This window comes from Plectropomus leopardus, chromosome 12 (genome assembly GCF_008729295.1).
Source record: "Plectropomus leopardus isolate mb chromosome 12, YSFRI_Pleo_2.0, whole genome shotgun sequence".
NCBI lineage: Eukaryota > Metazoa > Chordata > Actinopteri > Perciformes > Serranidae > Plectropomus > Plectropomus leopardus.
In genome coordinates this window covers 33,011,471-33,032,938 of record NC_056474.1, presented here as the reverse complement: position 1 = coordinate 33,032,938, position 21,468 = coordinate 33,011,471, and the positions used below count along the sequence as shown (strand labels likewise).

At 40.9% G+C, this 21,468-nt stretch overlaps 1 protein-coding gene across 1 annotated transcript in view; it reads right to left on the bottom strand.

The window, feature by feature from the left end:
* The window catches only part of LOC121951323 (cadherin-12-like), a 109,686-nt gene that overhangs the window by 73,307 nt on the left and 14,911 nt on the right, over positions 1–21,468 (bottom strand). The window contains exons 2-4 of the mRNA XM_042497600.1: positions 19,666–19,790; positions 10,589–10,758; positions 387–506 (exon numbers count right to left, since the gene is read on the bottom strand). Coding sequence (XP_042353534.1) covers positions 387–506; positions 10,589–10,758; positions 19,666–19,790 — 415 coding nt within the window. The remainder of the gene's footprint in view (positions 1–386; positions 507–10,588; positions 10,759–19,665; positions 19,791–21,468) is intronic.

Here is a 21,468-nt window from a genome sequence, read left to right as displayed (position 1 = left end):
AGTAATACTACCTGTGTTCAATGCAGTCTCTACTCATACAGAGGCAGGATGGTGAGGCTCGCTGTTTCTCGGGGTGAAACTGAAACATGGCGCTCCATGTTCAGAGTAATTACTGCTCGGTTGCGAAGTCTGTTAAAGGACTGAAAATCCGTATGTCCCTTTTAGAGCTTGTTTTAGCATTCAGGTGCAGGACTGAGGAGAGGCTCACTCTCTGAACCACTCGCTGTGTCATGACTGATTGAATTTCATGCTTTTAAAACACCTGAGTGCGAGCTGTGGGTTCATTCAGAAGTCACATATCTATCATACAACTATATGAATAATCCTTGGGTTATTATGGAAGTTGTAATGATAAAGTGCAAACATAAATGTTGTTGTCCTCTCACCTGTCTTTGGGTCCACAGAGAAGTATGGCTGGCCGTGAAGTATGCTGTAGACGATACGTGCACTGTTGCCATATGTGGGGTCATCTGCATCTGTGGCAGTCACCTGGGTCACATAAGTTCCTGAGAAAACACACACACATACACACACGCAAACACACGCACACGCACACACACACACACACACACACACACACACACACACACACATAAACACGTTATATGGTTATGTCTCCCTTCTCAACAGAAACATACATGAAATCCTCTTTGCATTGAAAATCAAAATCTCGATCATCTTATCAATGCAAAATTATTATGTATTATCTTATTTTCACAAGTAAACAAAGGGTTATATTCTTCCATTAATTCATGAGACCTCAGATTATTACTGTTTGGTGATAATGAGATATTTCTATCATGTTAGTATGCACAGCACAGGCGCTGCTGTCTTGGCTGATGCAGTGTCAGATCCAGGAGATAACTTTCTTAATCATACGTACATCAGAACATGTAGTCACACCCTGTTTTACACACACTAGTTTCAGTGTGCTTACCTTGATTTAGTCCAGCACAATTAGTGCACACACTAAAACAAGTTCAGAACAACTCCTTTGCAATAGGTACAGGTAGAGGTAAACAATACTAACATGAAAAAGGGGAATTAGGGCTGGGCAATATAACCTTCACGATAATTATCTCACCATTTTTTGAAATTAACAGTGATAGTTTTAATACATCTAATTAAACCACCCATACACCCATAGAGGGGGGTGGTAATGCACTTTAAATGCCAGTTATCACCGCTATTAACTGGAAGAAGGAGAAGAAGAAGACAAGACCGGCCACTTTTTGCCTGCCACTTACAGCAATGTTATAATGTGACAACAACATTCAGCATGTGCCTTACATTATCGTTAGTCAGATTCTTTTGACAACTGATAATGTCACATCGTGATGAATTAGCCACATAACCTTAGCTACTGTAGCTGGAAAGTGGACTTATCTAATGTTAATGGGATGTTAGCATGTTAACGTGACTGACTGGCTACTTCACCAGAATGAAATGACATAAAGTGACTAAATGTAACATGAATAAAACTTTCATACATTTTCGCCTCAGAAAACATGATGTCAGATGTACCTAATGGCATCATCAAAGTCCATCTTTTGTTATTGTTTTGATTGAGAAAAGGCAGAAAGGACATACTGTTGGTGTAAAAGTTGAGTACAGCTGAGATGGGTTTTTTTTTGTCTGTTTATTTTGTTTACTTTTTTGCTACAACATTCAGAAAATACTCTTAACCAGAATTAAGATTTCCTTGTCTATACTTATTTTTTTTCACTGTTAACTGTTTTGAATCTTTCTCTGATATATGAAATGTTCAGTTGTTACATGTGTCATATATTCACAATTACAACTCCAACATAGCTGACTACGCTTTTGTAGTCTTCATTGTGCAGCATTGTATATGACTGCAGATTTGTTGATGTGTGGCTCATTGGGATTCACTATGATATCATACCCCACTGTGCACAGAACACAGTGGGACTGCTGTTGCATTCAACTTTTAGTGGAAAGGGGATACTGATGACATAATTGTGAGGGTTATATCTTGCTAAAACTTGCTTTAAGCTATCTGTTACATGGCTTTTAGGTGGCAGTATGGTTTAGATGACAGCTTGTGTTAATGCCAAAACAGTGAGCTTTAGAGAAAAGCTGATTATCTTCCATGTGTGGTTGAACACCACTAAATCCAAACTAATGAAGAACAGACAAAATCAAATTTGCATGGTAGCAATGATATAACACTTGTTTTGTCTGAAAAACCTAAACCAACGGCACACACATGTACATGCAATGTAAGAGTGTATGAGTTTTTAATGGACTGGGGATAAGGTTTCGAGGTTTGTCAGTAGGACACTGGGGATTGTGATTGCATGTATTAGTGTTTTTTGTTTACTGCAACAGTGCAGAAATCTAGGTTGCTGCTTGGTACTCCACAGCAGACAAACCCCTCAAAAAGATAACAGCATATGATCATCACTCTGGCTGGTTTATCTATTGAAGTTCCTGTAAAACTGAGACCAACTCATGTCCCTCAGTCTTGAGAAAAAAAAACACTGTCATGAGGGAGAAGTATGAAAAGCAAAGGGTGTGAACCAGTTCAGTCTGATGTCATGTGTTATGCATAAAGATAAATGTGTCCAACTCGACAGGCTGGTTTCACCAGCATGTCCATCTTAGATGGTCCTGACTTGGTTTAGGACCATCTTCAGCCAGCTACAACCAACTAAAACCAGCTATCCGCGTGAGCTGTTTTTTAGCTGGATTTTTCAGCAATTAATATTCTTACCAATCAAAGTTTCAATTAATTTTTCAAATGATCAATTTGAACTCCCTTTCCTTTAGCACCACTGTGAGCTTAACATGTAGTTGGAAAGAAATGTCTCGGGTTACCATGAATTCAATTGAAATTTCAATGACAACGGCAATCCTTTGACTTTTGGTATGTGGCCAAATACCTGCAGAGCTAATGACATTACTCACAATTACATCAGTCTCTGCCACACCAAATGTTAAATGTTAATTAGCAAATGTTAGCACGCTTACATGCTAAACTAATAGTGAAAATGGTAAATATTATACCTAACTGCGACACATTGGCATGTAAGTTTTGGCATTGCATGGCATGGCATAGCATGTGCGGCGCCCCGTCAGGATATTTTCTGACTCATCAGATTTTTTTTTTTTTTTTTTTTTTTTCAGACTGTGGAAACCCCTGTTCTGAGCCACAAAAGACACTATTCTACAACTCTGACATGTCCAAGTGTAAGGCTTTTGGGATGTTTGGACATTTTTGATTGTTATTTACGATTTGTTTTTGCATGGTTTTGCCTTTAAAGTTTGATTAAGCTAAAATTCATATTCTAATTTTTTTGTTAAAATTGTGAAAATACTGGCAACAAGTACTTGCAATGTGGAGGTAGACTGTTCAACTGCTTTTCATCATCTCTGTGTCAAGGATGTTTTGGGTGGGCCTAAAACCCTTTTTTGATGACACCCTGGACCAATACTTAACATAATCCCTCCCCTTCTGTAGAAATACAGCAGTGTTTTTTGGTTTACCCCCTGTGTGTGAGCGTTGAGTTTGGTATAAACCAGTTGCATGTGCATTAAATGCTGAAGGACAGCATCAGGTAATAATACTGCTGGTAGTGACGTGATGTAAGGAGTACAAGCGCACTTATAGAGTTGTCTGGTAGGGAGATGGAAGGATCCCACTAACAACAGACTTTTGTGTGGGAGTCCAGAGTTTGCTTCCTGTGTGGATGTTAGGTTTTTTTTTCTTTTTTTGCTATATCTAACCATGTACCTCTTTTGCCTCAACCTAAACATCCATGACTTTGTTGCCTTATACTAACAATGGTGAATGAATTGTGAATTGTAAACATAAGGATCATGCTGTTTAATCCCACAATTAGCATTTGTTGACATTTGTTGGCGTTCCCAGGCCAGCTGAAAGACATAGTCTCGCCAGCGTGTCTTGGGTCTTCCCTGGGGTCTCCTACTGGTGGGATGTGCCCTGAACACCTCACCAGGGAGGTGTCTGGGAGGCATCCTAATTAGTGCCCAAGCCACCTCATCTGGCTCTTCTCAACGCGAAGGAGCAGTGGCTCTACTCCGAGCCCCTCCCGGATGACCGAGCTTCTCACCCTGTCTCTAAGGGAGAGCCCAGCTACCCTACGGAGGAAGCTCATTTCAGATCTTGTTCTTTCGGTCACTACCCAAAGCTCGTGACCATAGGTGAGGGTAGGAACGAAGATCGACCAGTAAATCGAGAGCTTTGCCTTTCGGCTCAGCTCCCTCTTCACCACGACAGATTGGTGAGAATCAGCCCCTCCAAATCGGTGCAGCGTCCGCATTACTGCGGACGCTGCACCGATTTGGAGATGCTGATTCTCATCCCGGCCGCTTCACACTTGGCTGCGAACGGGGTTCGACTTTCCAGCGGACCCTCCTCTCTAGTACCCCCGAATAGACCTTACCAGGCAGGCTGAGGAGTGTGATCCCCCTGTAGTTGGAACACACCCTCCGGTCCCCTTTCTTAAAAACAGGGACCACCAACCCAGTCTGCCAGTCCAGAGGCGCTGCCCCCGATGTCCACGCAATGTTGCAGAGTCGTGTCAACCACAACAGCCCCACAGCATCCAGGGCCTTAAGGAACTCTGGGCAGGTCTCATCCACCCCTGGGGCCCTGCCACCAAGGAGCTTTTTGACCACCTTGGCAACCTCAGCCCCAGAGATGGAGGAGACCACCCCGAGTCCCCAGGCCCTGCTTCCCACCGGAAGGCGTGTCGGTGGGATTGAGGAGGTCTTCAAAGTATTCCTTCCACCGATCCACAACGTCCCAAGTCGAGGTCAGCAGCGCCCCGTCCCCAGCACACACAGTGTTGACAGAGCACTGCTTCCCCATCCTGAGACGCCGGATGGTGGTCCAGAACCTCTTCGAAGTTGTCCGGAAGTCGTTCTCCATGGCCTCACCGAACTCCCACACCCAGGTTTTCGCCTCGGCGACCGCTGTAGCTGCATTCCGCTTGGCCTGTCGGTACCTGTCTGCTGCCTCAGTTCCACAGGCCAAGAAGGCCCGATAGGACTCCTTCTTCAACTTGACGGCATCCCTTACCGCTGGTGTTCACCAGCGGGTTCGGGTGTTGCTGCCCCGACTGGCACCGACCACCTTACACCTTACCGACCGCCTCAGCAATGGAGGCACGGAACATGACCCACTCAGACAATGTCCCCTGCCTCCCACGGGACATGGTCGAGGCTCTTCAGGAGGTGGGAGTTGAAGTTCCTTCTGACAGGAGACTCTGCCAGACGTTCCCAGCAGACCCAAACGCATTGTAAGGGTCTGCTGGGTACGTCTGGCAGAGTCTCCCACAGCAGTTCAAAGATATGTTGTCTGTGGAACCAGGCCCAAAAAGGGATAACATTTTTTGGACTTTTTTGCTGCCAGTCCCTTTATGAGATAGTGGGGGAGATGGTCCACAAAGTTGAAGAACATGCTTGGGCACTGGATCAAAGAATGCCAGACACCACTGCAAGAGTGAGCAGAACGCCCAGGCGCTTTTGCCAAAGCATGGAACCAGAGGCTGTGCTGTGCAGGTACAGTGATTTGGCAATGCAAGATTTACGAGGCTGTAGACTTGGTGTCAGCAGAGCTGCAGAGACGGTTTGATCAAGAGAGTATGACAATAGCAGCAAACCGAGAGAGGGCAATTATTGCGGCTACAGGAGGAGAAACTATGGATTTGGAGCCCATTCAGCTTTCCAAGGAGTTGGATGCAGACCACCTTGATCTCCAGCTGAAAATGCTTGGCAATGTCACCAGAGCATCTCGATGCAACACAGTGAAAGATGTAGCTTCATGTGTCTCAAAGCTCCATCCGCAAATGAGAGCCCTGTTTGCAGAGGCAGGAAAACTCATACAATTGTGCCTGTGTGTGCCTATATCAGTGGCATCATCGGAGGGCTCATTCTCCAACTTGCGGAGATTGAAAACCTTGTTACTATCCAAAACGTCAGAGAAAAGACTCATGCACCTGTCCCTGATGAATGTGCACACAGACATTTTGAACAGTTTCAATCAATGCAATCAATGCACCTCTGCACTCATGAGTGACTTTATTTCATCAACACCTGAGCACCAAGCCACTTTTGGAGTCATATAAGTGAAGCATACAGGCAGCCAAGGTACAGTCTGCTCCATTAAGTTGGGCAGTTATTTTACGTTGATAACTGTGCTGCAAAAAAAATTATTTGGCTTTGTTGTTTTGTGCTTTTGGATTGCTTGAAACTGTGCATTTGAATATGTTCTGGTCTGCTGTGCAGAATGTGTTGATGGCCTGTTTTTATTTTACTAAACAGGCAGATTTTAAAGACTGGCACACTTTTTTTCTGGCTTCAGTGAATATGGAAATGATAATTTATGTGTGTGTGTGTGTGTGTGTGTGTGTGTGAGTGTGTGCGTGCATGCATATCTGTGTGTGTGTGTGTTTATGCATGCGCGGCTGTTGTCTGTGCCCTGTCATGAAGCCAGAGGTTTAAATACTGCAATGTATTTTTTGATGGTTGAAATACTGTGTGTTTTGGATATGTGTGCAGTGTTCTGATTGAGTTAACCTAAAATAGTATGAAAAATCTTCTCGTTCACAATGTGCAACGGAGTGTGGTGACATATGTTTGATCCATATAGCAGTAGTGCATTCTATATTAGAATGTTACAATATTAAGGGATTTTTCACAATACATGCCTTTAGAAAAAAACTAATTAAAATCGATCCATATTCAAGAAGATCATCATGTTGATTATATTCAAACACAAAATGCAGCTCTTATCACAGCACCCCCAACTAGAAACATTCTCCTATGGCCCTGGTTAAATGGTAAATGGTAAATGGACAGTACTTTCTAGTCTTATTGACCACTCAAAGCGCGTTCACACTACATGTCACATTCACCCATTCACACACACATTCACACACTGGTGGCCGACGCTACTGTACAAGGTGCTACCTGCTACTCAGTAGTCATTCACACACACTCACACTCCGATGCATTGGTAGCAATTCAGGGTTCAGTATCTTGCCCAAGGATACTTTGACATGTTGCCCAGAGGAGCTGCGGATTGAACCGCTGACCTTACATTACAACCCACTCTACCTCTGAGCCACATTTCAGCCTGAATGGGCTACCCAGCAGATCTTTCTGCTCACTGCTGTGGGTGTTTGCTTTGAGCTGTCCATGCACACAGGTCTTAGTTGCTAACATCCATCGTTGCACAGTGGTTCATTTTTCTGCTTTAGGTGTGGGTATGTTGGTGTGCTATTGGCTAAGCAGCAACAGAGTCTGTGGCTTTCAGGAGCGGTGGAAAGTTGAATGCATTTTCACATAAAGATGAAACAGCTGCATTTGCCTCATTTGTCTGTGGTTTTTTTTTTTTTTGTTTGTTTGTTTTTTGTTACCCATTTGATGGCTGGCCCCCAGGAGTTTTCTCACCACACATAAAAAGTTTAGACACACCTTTAAAATTAATAATTTTTTTGACCCTTTGAAACCTGGATCACCATCACTTTTCTTATGTTGCATGCAGATGCCTTTTACAAGTATTAAAACCTGCAAATTGGTTTGATTTCTGGGAAATACACAGGGGAAAAGGGAAAAAGACAATAAGCAACTTGGCAAGAAATTAGTGGATTTAGAAAATAACTGTTTTTTAAAAAAGCAAGGGAAACCTTTCCAGAGAACTATACTTAGATTTATCATTATTTTATATTAAAAACTATTTTTACTGAATTATTCTACTCTTTTAAGCAGTATTTTCAGGAGACTCCTCTTTATGTGAATGCACATACATGATTTACAATTTGTATGTTTGTTTGTGAACTGTGACTAAATATTTTTTTGTTTTCTTTTTCTTTCCACTTGCAGTAGCAATGTATAGTTCAAATCTGAATAACAATTCAAAAAACAAACAAACAAACAAAAAAAAACTTTGACACTCCTGCTTAAACAGTGACAGAAACCAGAGCTGGTCCACGAGACAGCACCAAGCTTCCAACCTGTTCAAGAATGAGAGCCAATTTGGTGGAAGAGGGCTATGTATGAGAAAACAGCACCTCCACTCTACACGGAGAAAACATGTCTGCATCTGCTCCCAGCAGCTCATTCCTCTCAGATAGGATTATTTTTTTATTATATGGATACTTGTGCAGTTTACTGGCATAGCTAATCCGCTATACAGTTTGTTGCTATATTCCAGTGCAACAGAGACATAATGGGGTCACACTTGTGTTCTCTTGGAGCACTTTGGGCCTCAGCTGAAGCATTAACAGCTTAAGGCCTAAAGACCTTGACTTAAATTACCTCTCAGTAATGGTATTTAGCAGACAGATGGGCTACTAAGTCTGCCTTAGTGCACTGTGTGTGTGTGTGTGTGTGTGTGTGTGTGCAGCAGATACAACTTAATAAATCCAAATTGAAGCAAGAACTGAGCTTAACCAAACACCTCAGAAAATAAAACCATATATGAATTCAATAAATGTGACTTTAGTCAACAATTCCTCGAGTGATTTCAGCTTCTCTCACTTTTAAACAATCAACAAAAGGACAGCTGATTACAGACAAAACATTCTTTATAATAATATAATCAAAAATCTGTGTGCAGTTTGCTTTCGAAATTATTTTACATTTGTTTTTGCTGTTGTTCACAATTGTTTCCCTCTGGTGTGGATCCATTAGGACAACAATGCCATCTTCTCAGTTCATCCAACACATACCAAAATAAGATTTCTCAACAAATACCTGTCACATTTTAATATGTTTAGTGTATTCAAGGTCCCATGAGAATGAATCCCAATGCACTTTGTTACCCTCAGACATTTCCCTTGATGCTACCAATGCACAAAATGACCATGACGGTCACTGCATCTTCTTTCCTCTGGAGTTATCCTCATGTGAGATTTTATACTTTTGCACAGCAAAGTTCAGTTTTCCATGACAGTTGCTGTGGATGTTTGTTGCCCTCGGGGATGAATGCTAATGCTGTTGGTGTTTTCTGACAAAACTGCTGTTGAGAAATCAACTCATTTTGACTAACAGAGGAAGAGCTTCTCTGCTGGAGAACCTTTACGCACCATGTCCATTTTAATTGTCGTAAACTGTTGCATGCCTAAAAAAAGATGTTGTTGATGTCCTGTTGCGTCAATCATGTTTGCACCCTGTCTCTGAATGTTTTGTCTGTCATTAAAACTCTCTGAACACATTTTTTTTTTGTTTTTCACACCCTTCAGAAGCTTGACCAAGAGGCAGTAAATAATTGTGCCAGCAGGACACATCTGTGACTAGAGAGAGCAGCGGAGCGCACAGAATTTTTTCATTACTCAGATAGGTCACTTTCAGCAGGTCAGCAAGGTAGCAATTTTTTTTGTTTGTTTTTTTTTTCCTGCATGAGGGATTTTTAAAAAAAGAAACAACACACATCCAAAAAAAAGTCATTGTCATGTCATTTTTCAATGTGGTTAATTGATAGATACTATTTAAACCTCCCTGAGATCCACATTGGGTCTTCTTTACAGAAGGTATCCAGATACAGACCGACCACTTGTTGACACCCTGTGGAAATGGTGTATTATCAAGTTTCATCACCCTCCTCAGAGGATAAGAACATCTGAAGTGCTCACATTTGTTGAATAAGGCTGGTAAAAAGGCAACCGTTGTAAAGATGTAGTATCCTCAGATATGGTGAGAACATTGCGCATTATCAGTCTCTCCTGGAAGTCATTCGTAGTGTTGAGGTTAAAAGGTGCATCCAATAAAGCCATAAAGATGCTAAAGCATTTGCATTTGCATTTGCTTTTGCATTGATACAGACAGAAAAATTATGGCTTCTCTGCCGTTTTCAGGCACGAGTTGAGGTGCTTTATTACACCACTGCTACACAAAGAACTACTTAATTAATTTTGTTTAGTTCCATTTACTGGAGAAAGTATAAAACAACTACAATAGCCTACAAGCTCTTAATATCCAGAGGATAATACATTTAAACAGTTGCTCTCACCTCACATGCATGGGAATATTCCAGCTTTGAAAAGCTTATGTATTGTGTTTCATAGTAATCACCTAATACAGGATTCTGAATCTCATAAGGTACCATTTCTTTGTAATAATATAATATAATATAATATAATATAAACGTTCACATTTTGAGTTATAGTGTCATTGTAAACATATTAACTGTTTTATCTGTCATCATTCAAGAGCTGTCAGGCTCAAACATCTAAAACACAATATAGTTCTATGTGGAACCTCCAATGGTTTATAACACTATTTGACAAAGGTGCTGTATAACACCATTAAAAGATGGGTGCTATTTAGCACCAAAATAGGTTCCCCTGTGAGCCAAAGAAGTACTCCTAGTTTCTTTAGCATCATTTTGCACATGGTGACAAAGCTGGGAATGAGACAAGTTGTCTTTACTTGATATTTTGTTACAGATTTTTGTAGCCTATCACAGTTTTTCTGTTTGAAAATAGACATAGCTCATTGAATGTTTGGCTCATGTAGAAGATAACAATACATACATCAGGAGGGACCTCATGTAAACTCATTGACAGCTCTTGTCCTCATGTCTCAGCAGTCTTACCTGTTGGAGACATTTCGGGGACAGTGGCACTGTAGGGACCATCAGTGAATCGTGGCTCGTTGTCATTGATGTCCTGCACCTTGATGATGAACTCAGACTGCGGCTCCAGAGGCAGGCCTGAGTGGATGTCAACAGCCTGGGCAGTCAGCGTGTAGTACGACTTTTCCTCCCTGTAAACATGCACCACACATGCACTGATGTTAATATGTCCTCTCAGCAGAGACTACATGGTGATTAAATGAAGAGGCTTCACGGTATCTGTTGATGGTATTTAGGTTTCCACATAATTTGGATGTGAGCTTGTGCTGATGCTAACACTGTGGATTTTATCTTCTATACGTGTTCAGCTCAGACAATAAATGAGCAGAAAAATACCAACTTACAAATGATGCTCAAATCAAAAACCAACTAACAACACACACATACTGCCCTGCATGAACAGACACTGAAGATGAGGATGGATGGCTCTCAGTGTAATGGGAATGAAGGTTAAGGTTAAGGTTTTTGTTTTCCCTTCAGCTTATTCTGCTGTAACTTGAGTCAGTGGTGACCATCAGATATTTTCTTATCGAGCTTCACAACCTTCCCTTTTAAAATTTTATTCGAGGCAACACGCAAAATTTTCAGGGCATAAGCTCCAGCACTGTGATCTATCAGGCCCCATTCTAGACTGCTTTGAATGGGGGGCCAGCAAGAGATGAGGATAAGTCACCAGTGACTAGGTTTTACCTAAAGCTAAAGTAATATGTTCACAGTCAACTTTAAACAGTATCTAGTTTATTTCATTTTAAATCAGTCTTCTGTTTCTTTGTGTTAAAAAAAATCAAATTCATCCATATCCAGCTCAGTTGTTTTGGCCTTCTCATGAGCCAGAATCACAAAGTGTCTCTTTCTCTCATGCAACATTGTGCAGGGTAAGGACAGGGGACAAAGTGAAGAAAGAGCTCTCACATGCTGCTGATACTTGGAGCGGTTATTAATAACAACGTTAGAATTTGAGTTTGCACTCATTAAAATAAAAAAGGATGCCATTCTATATTAAAATTAATTTTAAATTATAACCATTTCAAAACACGTTCTTACTTTAATCAATCTCACAATCTGTACCATTTATACTGTATACATAGATGTTTCTCTCATGAAATAATATCCACAGACAACTTTGCAATAAATTAAACCTTTTATTTAGGCTAATGAAATGGTGAGTAAATAGAGGAAGAAATATGGCATATAAATGAAGTTAAACAAATGAAAGGAAAACAAGGTAATTCAGTTCGTTTGGACAGAGGGAGGCACTTTTAAATTATTATCTTGGGTTTACTTAAAATTAATCCAAGAATGTCTTTACTGACATAAATCACATGTAAATGACAACTTACAAATGACCTTTACAAATGCAAATGGTGTGTGTGTGCGTGTGTGTGTGTGTGTGTGTGTAGTAGTGTGTGTAGTAAAACAGTGAATTTAGTCTAATCAGGTACATAGGTATTGATATATACACCAAAAAAGTGTGTGTGTGTTTTTTTTTTTTGGGGGGGGGTTAACGTAATTTATAATGCAACTTTGCAACCCTGCAACTCTTCATCACCTGCACTAGTCTGTATTAGTTAGAGAACAGTATAACTTCTTCTACAGCTGCTAATAGCCCACCATACATATCCAAAAAACATATCCAAAATAACAGAGCAGCAAGACAGAGCTCAGCATGGTTAAAAAGATGGCAAAATGATGGTGAACAGTTGAAGAGGCGCTGGAATCATTTTTTTGAACGAGCGGCCTTGTGACACTGCAGCTGATTCTCATGACAAACAGGTGATACAGCAGGAGGAGGACAGGCAGGACAGCGACCACTGAGGAGACATTAGGTGAGTGACTCTGAGTGAATTAAATGTTAAAATTCAAAAATATAAATGTGTAATGCGCCACAGTGACTATGCCTGCTGCTCAAGCCCGGATATATTTGTTCACCAAAGTGACTCTGATGTTGTTTTTTTGTATTTTATAGAAAACTGTGCGATGTCTCCAAGACTAAGGGAAAAAACAGGCAATATGACCTGATGCAAGTAAGATTTCAAGAAAAAAGCTGAATGCACTGTGCTGAATGTAATCAGAAATGTCTATCCATAATATCTGTGTTGTGTTCACACCATAGAGCAGTACGAATTGTACTGTCTTGACCAAAGTCTTTAGTAAATGTATAACAATAATAATAAATAAATAATGATAATATTGTAATGCTACTGCTATTAATAAAATAATAATAATAATAATAATAATAATAATAATAATAATAATGATGATTACAATGAGTGAGGGATTTAGTGTCCAATCACAGGTGATTTTCATTTCGAATGAGGTTGGTTTCATCCAGTGGTTGTCTGTGGGGAACCAGCCGGGTCAGATGTGAGTGTCATTCATATGCTAATTAGAGCCAATCACCCTCCGACCCCCACCCCCATCCTACCCCCACAGGAGTCTGTTTCTGCAACCCGTGAACTTTGCAGTGAACGGCAGAAAACTGCCAGGAATCAGGGACATTCGTGGGCATTTACAGGCCCAAAAATCTGACTTTTCATGCAGTGTGAGTGTACCATATGTCCTGCCTTTAGTCATTTCAGAAGGGGGGAAAAAGGACCTGAGAGGGTAGACGGTGTATGTGTGGATTGGGACAGCAAAGGGAGAGGTAGACAGAGGATTGAATTTCAGAATGAGGATCATCATCTATTTTGTTGTACTTGCTCAAATTCTTGGTAGAAATGTATCTTCAGTCCTCTACACCCAACGTCAGTCCTTGTGTCAAAGAAAGGTGATAAACAACTATTCTTGCATGTCTGAGTGATCCCAGGAGGTCATTTGGATGTCTTAACACCCTGTTGTGATAGATAAGACCTCCAAAAACACTCATCTCTTACAACATCTTTAACAGGAAAGTGTCAAAGCTTCAGTTTTGACACTTTTTCTGACTTGAAAGCAGAATTTGTTTGCAGATGTCAGCAGGGGAGTCTCAACAGAGTTAATTTACAACCCTCTGTTAAGTTCTCTGGGTTCATAAAACTGTATAGTGATAGTTGAGCTGTGGAGTTTTCCAGAGGGAAAATGAAAAGACCACGCCAAGGCAGTCCACTACATACTCCAACCACTAGTGCAGTTACAAAGAGACAGTGGAGCTCAGGAAAGGTTTCTGGAGATGTTTGCTAATAGTGCAGAGGTCTGCAACAGCAGAGGTTAACTTTTTTTCCAACATGACTTTCAACACAGATCTCATTAGAAAGGCTGTCACTGCATGCAGTACCTCCCAGCATCTGCAGGGGCTCAACAAGGAAACATCAAGAAAAGAGGGTGACTGGGGGAGAAAACCTGGTCTCCATCTCCACAAAGGCCTTGTCCAGAATATTGAAAGGAGCTCTGTTCAGAGCTTGGCTTGGAGTCTCAGTGGTTTCGGAGTGGCCCACAGTGAACAGTACAACACTGCCTGTGAGCTGAGAGCTCATTGTTTTCTTCCTTTTGGCTGCTGGAGCAGAATTCTCCATCGCAAAACTCAGTGAGCCATCATCTCTAATCTCCCTGAGAGCCTGCAGAGATGCACGGACTACCTCCCCAGCATGGCACAGGTCAACAGAATGTGTCTGTAGAATGGCATTTGCAGGCCTCAAGGCAAAAAGCACTTTTAGGAGAATTCTTCCTATTTCAAAGAAATAGTGCTTTCTCATCATCATCATCAACAACTCTGCTTCCTCTGTGCATATATCCACTGCTGCTGCACTGTCGTCCAAAATCTCAGAGGGGATTCCGAGAATAGCATCCTGATTTTCATTGAGGCACTTTGTCACATCATGGTGACTTGTCCACCACATCTTGAGCAGGCCTTTCAGGGAGGGGAAATCATAGTTTTTGGCCACATAATAGTGTTGGAAAAAGGAGTGCAGTGATCCTGACTGATCAAAAAAAAAAAAAAAAATGGCACATGACTGCCTGCATTGCATGGAACACTGCTACGTGCAGCTGATGCTTGAATTAGTGGATATAGGGGATATTTTTACCTTATCTTTTTTTGCAGCAAGGCCAGAGCACCAGCCCTCATCCACTCATAACTGCAGCTAGTCATACCATTGACTGATGATCTGCTCTGCACTGTAGCCTGAGTCAGAAAGATGCTTTTGAATATCAGTTGATATAAATTCTTTATCCAGCTGACTCAGATCAAGCAGACCAGTCAGGTGTTCCTCGAAAATACCACCACACACAAACCTAATCATGGTTGACAGATTTTCCACATTGCATCGGTCTGTAGTTCCATCACTTTTAAAGCTGAACCCTTCATGATCTGCATTATTAAACTTCATTTTAGTCTCATTTAATACTAAATTAGCTGGTGTGTCAGTTATTTCATTTTGAATTTTTTGGATGTGTAATTTGCATTTTGAGGAATACTTTTCGTAATTTCATTAAGTTTGGGGTCCTTCCAGAAAGTGTATTTAAAAATGTTTTAGGAAGAGGCTAGCAGAAAAATCCTGTTCAGCATCATCGTTATGTGCCCTTTCCAAGCTGCCACGAAGAGGAAGCTCATTAACAGCAAGGACCTTCACTACTTCTGCAATACTTTTCACATAATATCTAATTATTTCAATCTGGGTGTGCCCCAGAAAGTTTTCAATAGTTTCGCCAGTTGATCTCCCTTTGTTGCATGTAAGACCAGGCTGCAGCACTCTTCACATGATCATGGCAAAATGCGTGCTGAATCCCTTATCTTCCTCCAGTGCACTTTTCCAATTATTAAATCCTTGCTTGGTGAAAACTGTATCTCTGTCATCAGATGTGCCGAAGTTGCGACAGCAAAAACAGAAGCACGCATCAAGCCATGTAGAGTACTTAAGCCTCGGTCTCCCATGGTACCAGGCCGGGTTGAATGCACGTGCTTGGGCAACTAGGCTGCAATGCAGCTCCTTAGGATGTACTGGGTTGAGGAACGGGTATATCAGACTCCGTGGAGCTTGCCTTTGTAGACTTCTGCTCTGAAACAGTGACATTGGGGTGGCAAGGTTTAACATCAGAAATCTGTGCATGATGACTGAGAGAAGGGGAGAGAGAGAGACAGCAAAGCCTGCTGAGGGAAGACTGAAATCAGGGGAACAAGTCGTTCGTACGTTCAGTCAGCTAACCACTGACTTACTGGATGCAACTTAAAAGTAATGTTTGCCTGATTTAACTATCAACCACCAGTTGGTATGAAAATCAGATTTCCTAGAGAGAGGAAGAGGAGAGCAATCCAGAGTTTATGTTAGCCAAACTTTTGTCACCTCAACTTCACCAACCTTTGAGATGTTACTAAGAACAGAAAAAAAGTTGGAAAAACAATAAAGGCCAGTTTTGGAAGACAAGAGAACTGTTTGGTCTTATGAGGAAGTGAGTGAGTTTCCCACCCTTTCTCCTCCCATGTGACAACTTGCCTCCTCCCTTCGTCTGTTTCCCATCAGCCTGATTGTTTAAGCCTATTAGCTTGTTAATGTGTGAATTATACAGCAGCTGTCCACAGTCATCACAGCAAGCAGCATGGTATTAACATGCTCAACCAGCTGATGTTAGCTTTATTATACCAGCTAGTCTCTGGACTAATGTGCAGGATCGGCAAGGTTAGCTGGACATGCTACACACTCTCATTATTTAAACGTGGCTTTTATTATCTTTGTTAAACAGACACACAAAGTGAGCAAAGATGAGGAGCTGCAATAATTCCATCTGTTTCAAAAGACTGATAAAGAGCATAGAGCGTATTAAATATTTATGGAAACATAAGGATGTAGAATTTGTTTTTGTTTTGTTTTGTTTTTTTCTTCCTTAACATTCATACGCAATCACAATTTGGAGCCATTTGGGATTTAGTATTTTGCTCAAGGTAGTTGGACATGTTCACTGGAGAAGATGAGGATCAAACCGCTAGCCTTTCCATTAGAGGGCGACCCACTCTGTCTCCTGAGCCACAGCCACCACACGAATTCTTTTATTTGTAGCTTTAGTGATATAATATACAGCGAGCTTTATGCAAGATAACAATATATGAACAAATTTTCTCTTATTTTTGCTCATATCCCATTGATTTCTGGGATTCACCAATGTATTGTTTTTGTTTTTCTCTTAGGAAAGAGAAAACTTTGGTCCAGAGTGCTTGTACCAAAATAGGAGAAAAACATCTTGCTTTCACAGCCCACAAACTGTTGTCAAACACGAGGAAAAATAAGTTATACATTTGAGGAATATTTAAAAAATGCATGGATATTATTTAATCAAAATTAGACTATGTTTTAGAGTAATTAGAATGACTGGATTAGTAACTTTCAGGGCTACTATACTTGGTGCACTGATCCTAATTACTGTATTTCAGTTACTGTGTGTCCCTCTGCTGACCAGTGCTGGAATGTAACTAAGTACATTTACTCAAAAACTGTTCTAAAGTACAAATTTGAGATAACTTTTCTGTTACCTGAGTATTTTAATCTCATGCCACTTTCCACTTCTACTCCACTACACTTTAGAGGGAAATATTGTACCTTTTACCACTCTTACTGCACAGACTGGAACACTTAATTGGCCTTAAAGGAACGGCTTTAAGCTGGTTTAAATCATACTTATCAGATCGTTCCCAGTTTGTTCACATCAGTGATCAGTCCTCTGTGCATACTAAGGTCTGCTTCGGAGTGGCACAAGGTTGTGTGCTTGGACTAATCCCTTTTATTTTGTATATGCTTCCCCGAGGCAACATAATTAGAAAACACTCTGTTAATTTACATTGTTATGCTGATGATACGCAACTGTATCTATCTTTGAAACCAAACATGTCTTAAGGACATAAAAGCCTGGATGAGCCGTAATTTCTTAAATGTTGAATTCAGACAAAACTGAAGTGGCCCCAAACACCTCAGAAACTTGTTTTCTAAGGATGTAATTTCTCTAGATGGCATTACCTTGGCCTATAGCACAACTGTAAGGAACCTCAGAGTTTTATTTGATCAAGATTTATCTTTTGCCTCCCATATAAAACAAACTTCTAGGACTGCTTTCTTTCACTTGCATAACATTGCAAAAATGAGACATATCTTGTCTCAAACAGATGCTGAAATATTAGTACACGCATTTGTCACTTCTTGGCTGGATTACTGTAACTCCCTATTATTCAGTTGCCCCAACAAATCTGTTAGGTCTCTCCAACTTGTGGAACGGGAACGGGAAGAAATAACGGGAACCAAGAAAAGGGACCATATTTCTCCTGTTAGCTTCTTTGCACTGGCTCCCTGTTAAATCCAGGACTGAATTTAAAATCCTCCTCCTTACTTACAAAGCTCTAAATGGTCAGGCTCCAGCCTATTTGTTGCAGCTTATAGTTCCTTACGAACCCTCAAGATCACTACACTCTGAAAATGCAGGGTTACTTGTGGTTCCAAAAGTCTCCAAAAGTAGGATGGGAGCCAGATCCTTCAGCTACCATGCTCCTCTTTTATGGAACCATCTTCCAGTGTCGGTCAGGGAGGCAGACACCGTTTCCACTCTTAAGGGTAGACTGAAGACGTTCCTCTTTGATAAAGTTTATAATTAGGGCTGGCTCAGGTTGCCTGGACCAGCCCCTAGTTAGGCTGACGTAGGTTTAATCTGCCAGGGGTCTTTCTGTGATACACTGAGCTCCTTTTCCTTCTCTTACTCCATCTGAAACCCCTCGTGTCTGTTTACTGCATTACGCTAACTCTGTTGCCACTCCGAAGCATTCCTGCTCCCTTGTTTCCTAATTTTTCCTGGATCCTGGCTGCAACCTTGGCTGCACTTGATCGTGGTGATAGCTGTGCTGGTGCTGTCACCGTGCCTTTGGTCGTGCTCGTGCTGTAGCTGCACTGATACTGTACCCCCAGCTTGTCCTGATCGTGGTCTTGGTTTTGCCACTGCTGTAGTCCTGTCTGAGGCTATGCCTGTGCTGTGGGTCTTGGTTGCACCAATTCCATGATCATGCTTGACGCAACCATCTACTGCCATTATTATGAGCCACGCCTCCACTATACACGGGACTCTTATCAAGACCCACAATATTATCTTAGAGTGCATTTAGTAATTTTACACCTATCGTTATTGTAATATGACGTGTGTCTGTTTCCGTTATCGCTGTGCATCTCTCCCCCTCTCTTCCCCTCTCTCTTTCTCTTTCCTTTTTGTCATGGTTGTATTTCAGTTGTTATTTACAAGATCTATTGCACGTCTGTCTGTCCTGGAAGAGGGATCCGTCACAGGGGTTCTTTTTCGGGTGTATTTCCTTAGGTGATGTGAGGGTCTAAGGGCAGAGGGATGTCGTATGCTGTAAAGCCCTCTGCTGCAAACCGTGTTTTGTGATAATGGGCTTTATAAATAAAATGGACTTGACTTGACTCACTACTATTATTAGGTAACTACTTTTCAAATCATGATTTTTGCTCACAGACAAAAAAAAGGAAAACACAAAAGTTTAGCTTAAACAGTAAGCCGATTAATTAGAAAATTAATTGGCAACTGTTTTTTATAAACTTGTCATTTTCCATGCAAAAAAAAACCATTCCATGGTTCCAGCTTTTTATATGAACTGTATGTATGATGACTTGTTGCTTTTTCTTCTAATTAGGCAATTTAATTTGTGATTTACTACTTTTTGCATCTGTAATTTTACTTTTAATACTTCAATACATTTCCCTGAAGTCACATTTACTTTGTTTAAATTAGCGTCTTTGCACATGGCAACTATCCTGCCCTTATATGGTGTTAGGGGGCATTACCTGTGCTAATAGGTGATGATCAATAGGATCATAGAGAACAGCTGGTCAGAGCAGATTTGGGTGGTCATGAGCATTTGGTGCATCTGGAGTTGACTTCTGTTATATTTTCTCTCACCAGATATTTAAGAGAAAATATAAGATAAATTTAAGGGAATGTTGCTGCATGAGGCCCAGTGAGTCATATATCCATAATATAGATAAATCTGTGAAAATTAGGTGATGTTTATTTCCCTCTCAGAAGACCCACATTACACTTTGAAAAGTATTTCTGTTTTGTTATTATTGAGCACTGACCTGTCCAGCCCCACCAGTGCATGAATGTCTCCTGTAGTCTGATCGATGGTGAAGATGGACCCTGCTCCTTCTCCTGACAGAGTGTACTTGACTGCATTGTCTCCGTGGTCCATGTCTGTGTGGAGCTGCAGCAGGAAACATACATAGAGAGGCAGAGGACATTAAAGCACAGCTCCTGGATGTGTTGCTGTACAGCAGCAATCAGTCACTGTAAAACATTATTTATTTATGAGGTCAAGGTCATGTGGTGTTTACTAAATACCTTCAACAGTTAAAAAATAATTATGGTCATTTTCAGCATTTGTTTTCTCTAATGAAGCTTCTTAAAACACCACAGAGACCAAAAATTAATTAACATTTCAGATTCATTGGAAACTCATAAAATGCTGCCACTTTGACAGTACTTTTAGTGTAAGATTGCGACACCAAACCATGTCACTGGCTGCGGTGTTATTATATATGCTAGCAAACAGCTGGCATATGGGCTCATACCCACACAGATGCCTTGTCTTGACAACACAGCCAAATGGAACCTGTTGTGTCTGCATAAAATTCAGTGTCAGTGTCAGGATGTGCATTTGTTGATGTCCTGGCATTGGTTGCCATGTGCTTGTGTATTTAATCATAACCACATGCAGCATAATCCCACCAAGTACATTCGTTGACATCATGGTAGCGCCATCCCACAACAAAAACAGGAGACCTAAAACGTCATATGTAGACACGAGAGTCAACTACAAAGTGGCAATATGTGACAACTTGGGATGAGAACATAAACTGTAAAAGAACCTGCACTTGCATAGTGCTATTCTGATAATTTTGACCACTCAAAGCACTTTGACACCACAATTACCCAATCACATACAGTACTTATAACTGAGGCTACCATACAAAGTGCCACTGGCTACTCAGTTTTTATACATTCACACACAGTCAAGCAGCAATGGATCACCTATCAGGAGCGATTTGGGGTTCATTATCTTGCCCAAGGATACTTTGACATGTCGACTGGAGGAGCCAGGGATCAAACTGCCAACCTACCGATTATTCTGTTTATTATTATGTATGTTTTTGGCTTAAGACATATTTTATGCACATTTTCTGTTGTGGAAGTCATCATGTCAGTGTTGTAAAGCATGTGGTGGTTAACTAACACATGCCCCTTCAATACAATGGAACGAGATCTTTTGGAAAGTGAAAACACAATAGGAATCATGTCAGCTGCTTTTGGTACTGCTTGAGTTCTGGTTAAACTTATGCGTTAGAGTAATATCTGATTAGAGCAGCAGGCAAATTATCCAAAGTTTACTCTCTTTGTTTTTCTCACATCCTGCATATGAATGAAGAATACGAAACAGAGTAAAGTATAGATGAATTGAAGTCATAGCTGACTGTGTTAAAAAGCAGCTCAACTATATCAAACCATCTGTGTACAAACTCTTAGAGCTCATGTAGTAGAATCCGAGTCTCATTTATCCAGCGGTGTGCTCAGTACCTCCACACTTCCAAACAGACAGACCTTTCTGACAGGGAACTGAACTAAAAGTGAAACTTATCTGTATCTCTCTTTTCAAAGCAGTAATTTTACCTCTCTGAACACAGTGGCTGTTGCTCTACTGCTGCATCCATCGCTTTTATTTGTAAAACACACAACAACACAAAAAAACAAACTGATTGACGCAGCAGAGTTTAATCTTCAAGCATCAATTCAGCAAGAAAGCAGCAAGCTAAAAACTGTCAATTCCTGACTAAACATAAAGCTTTGTTTTCATATTGAACATTTTGTTTGCTGTTTAACAGTTG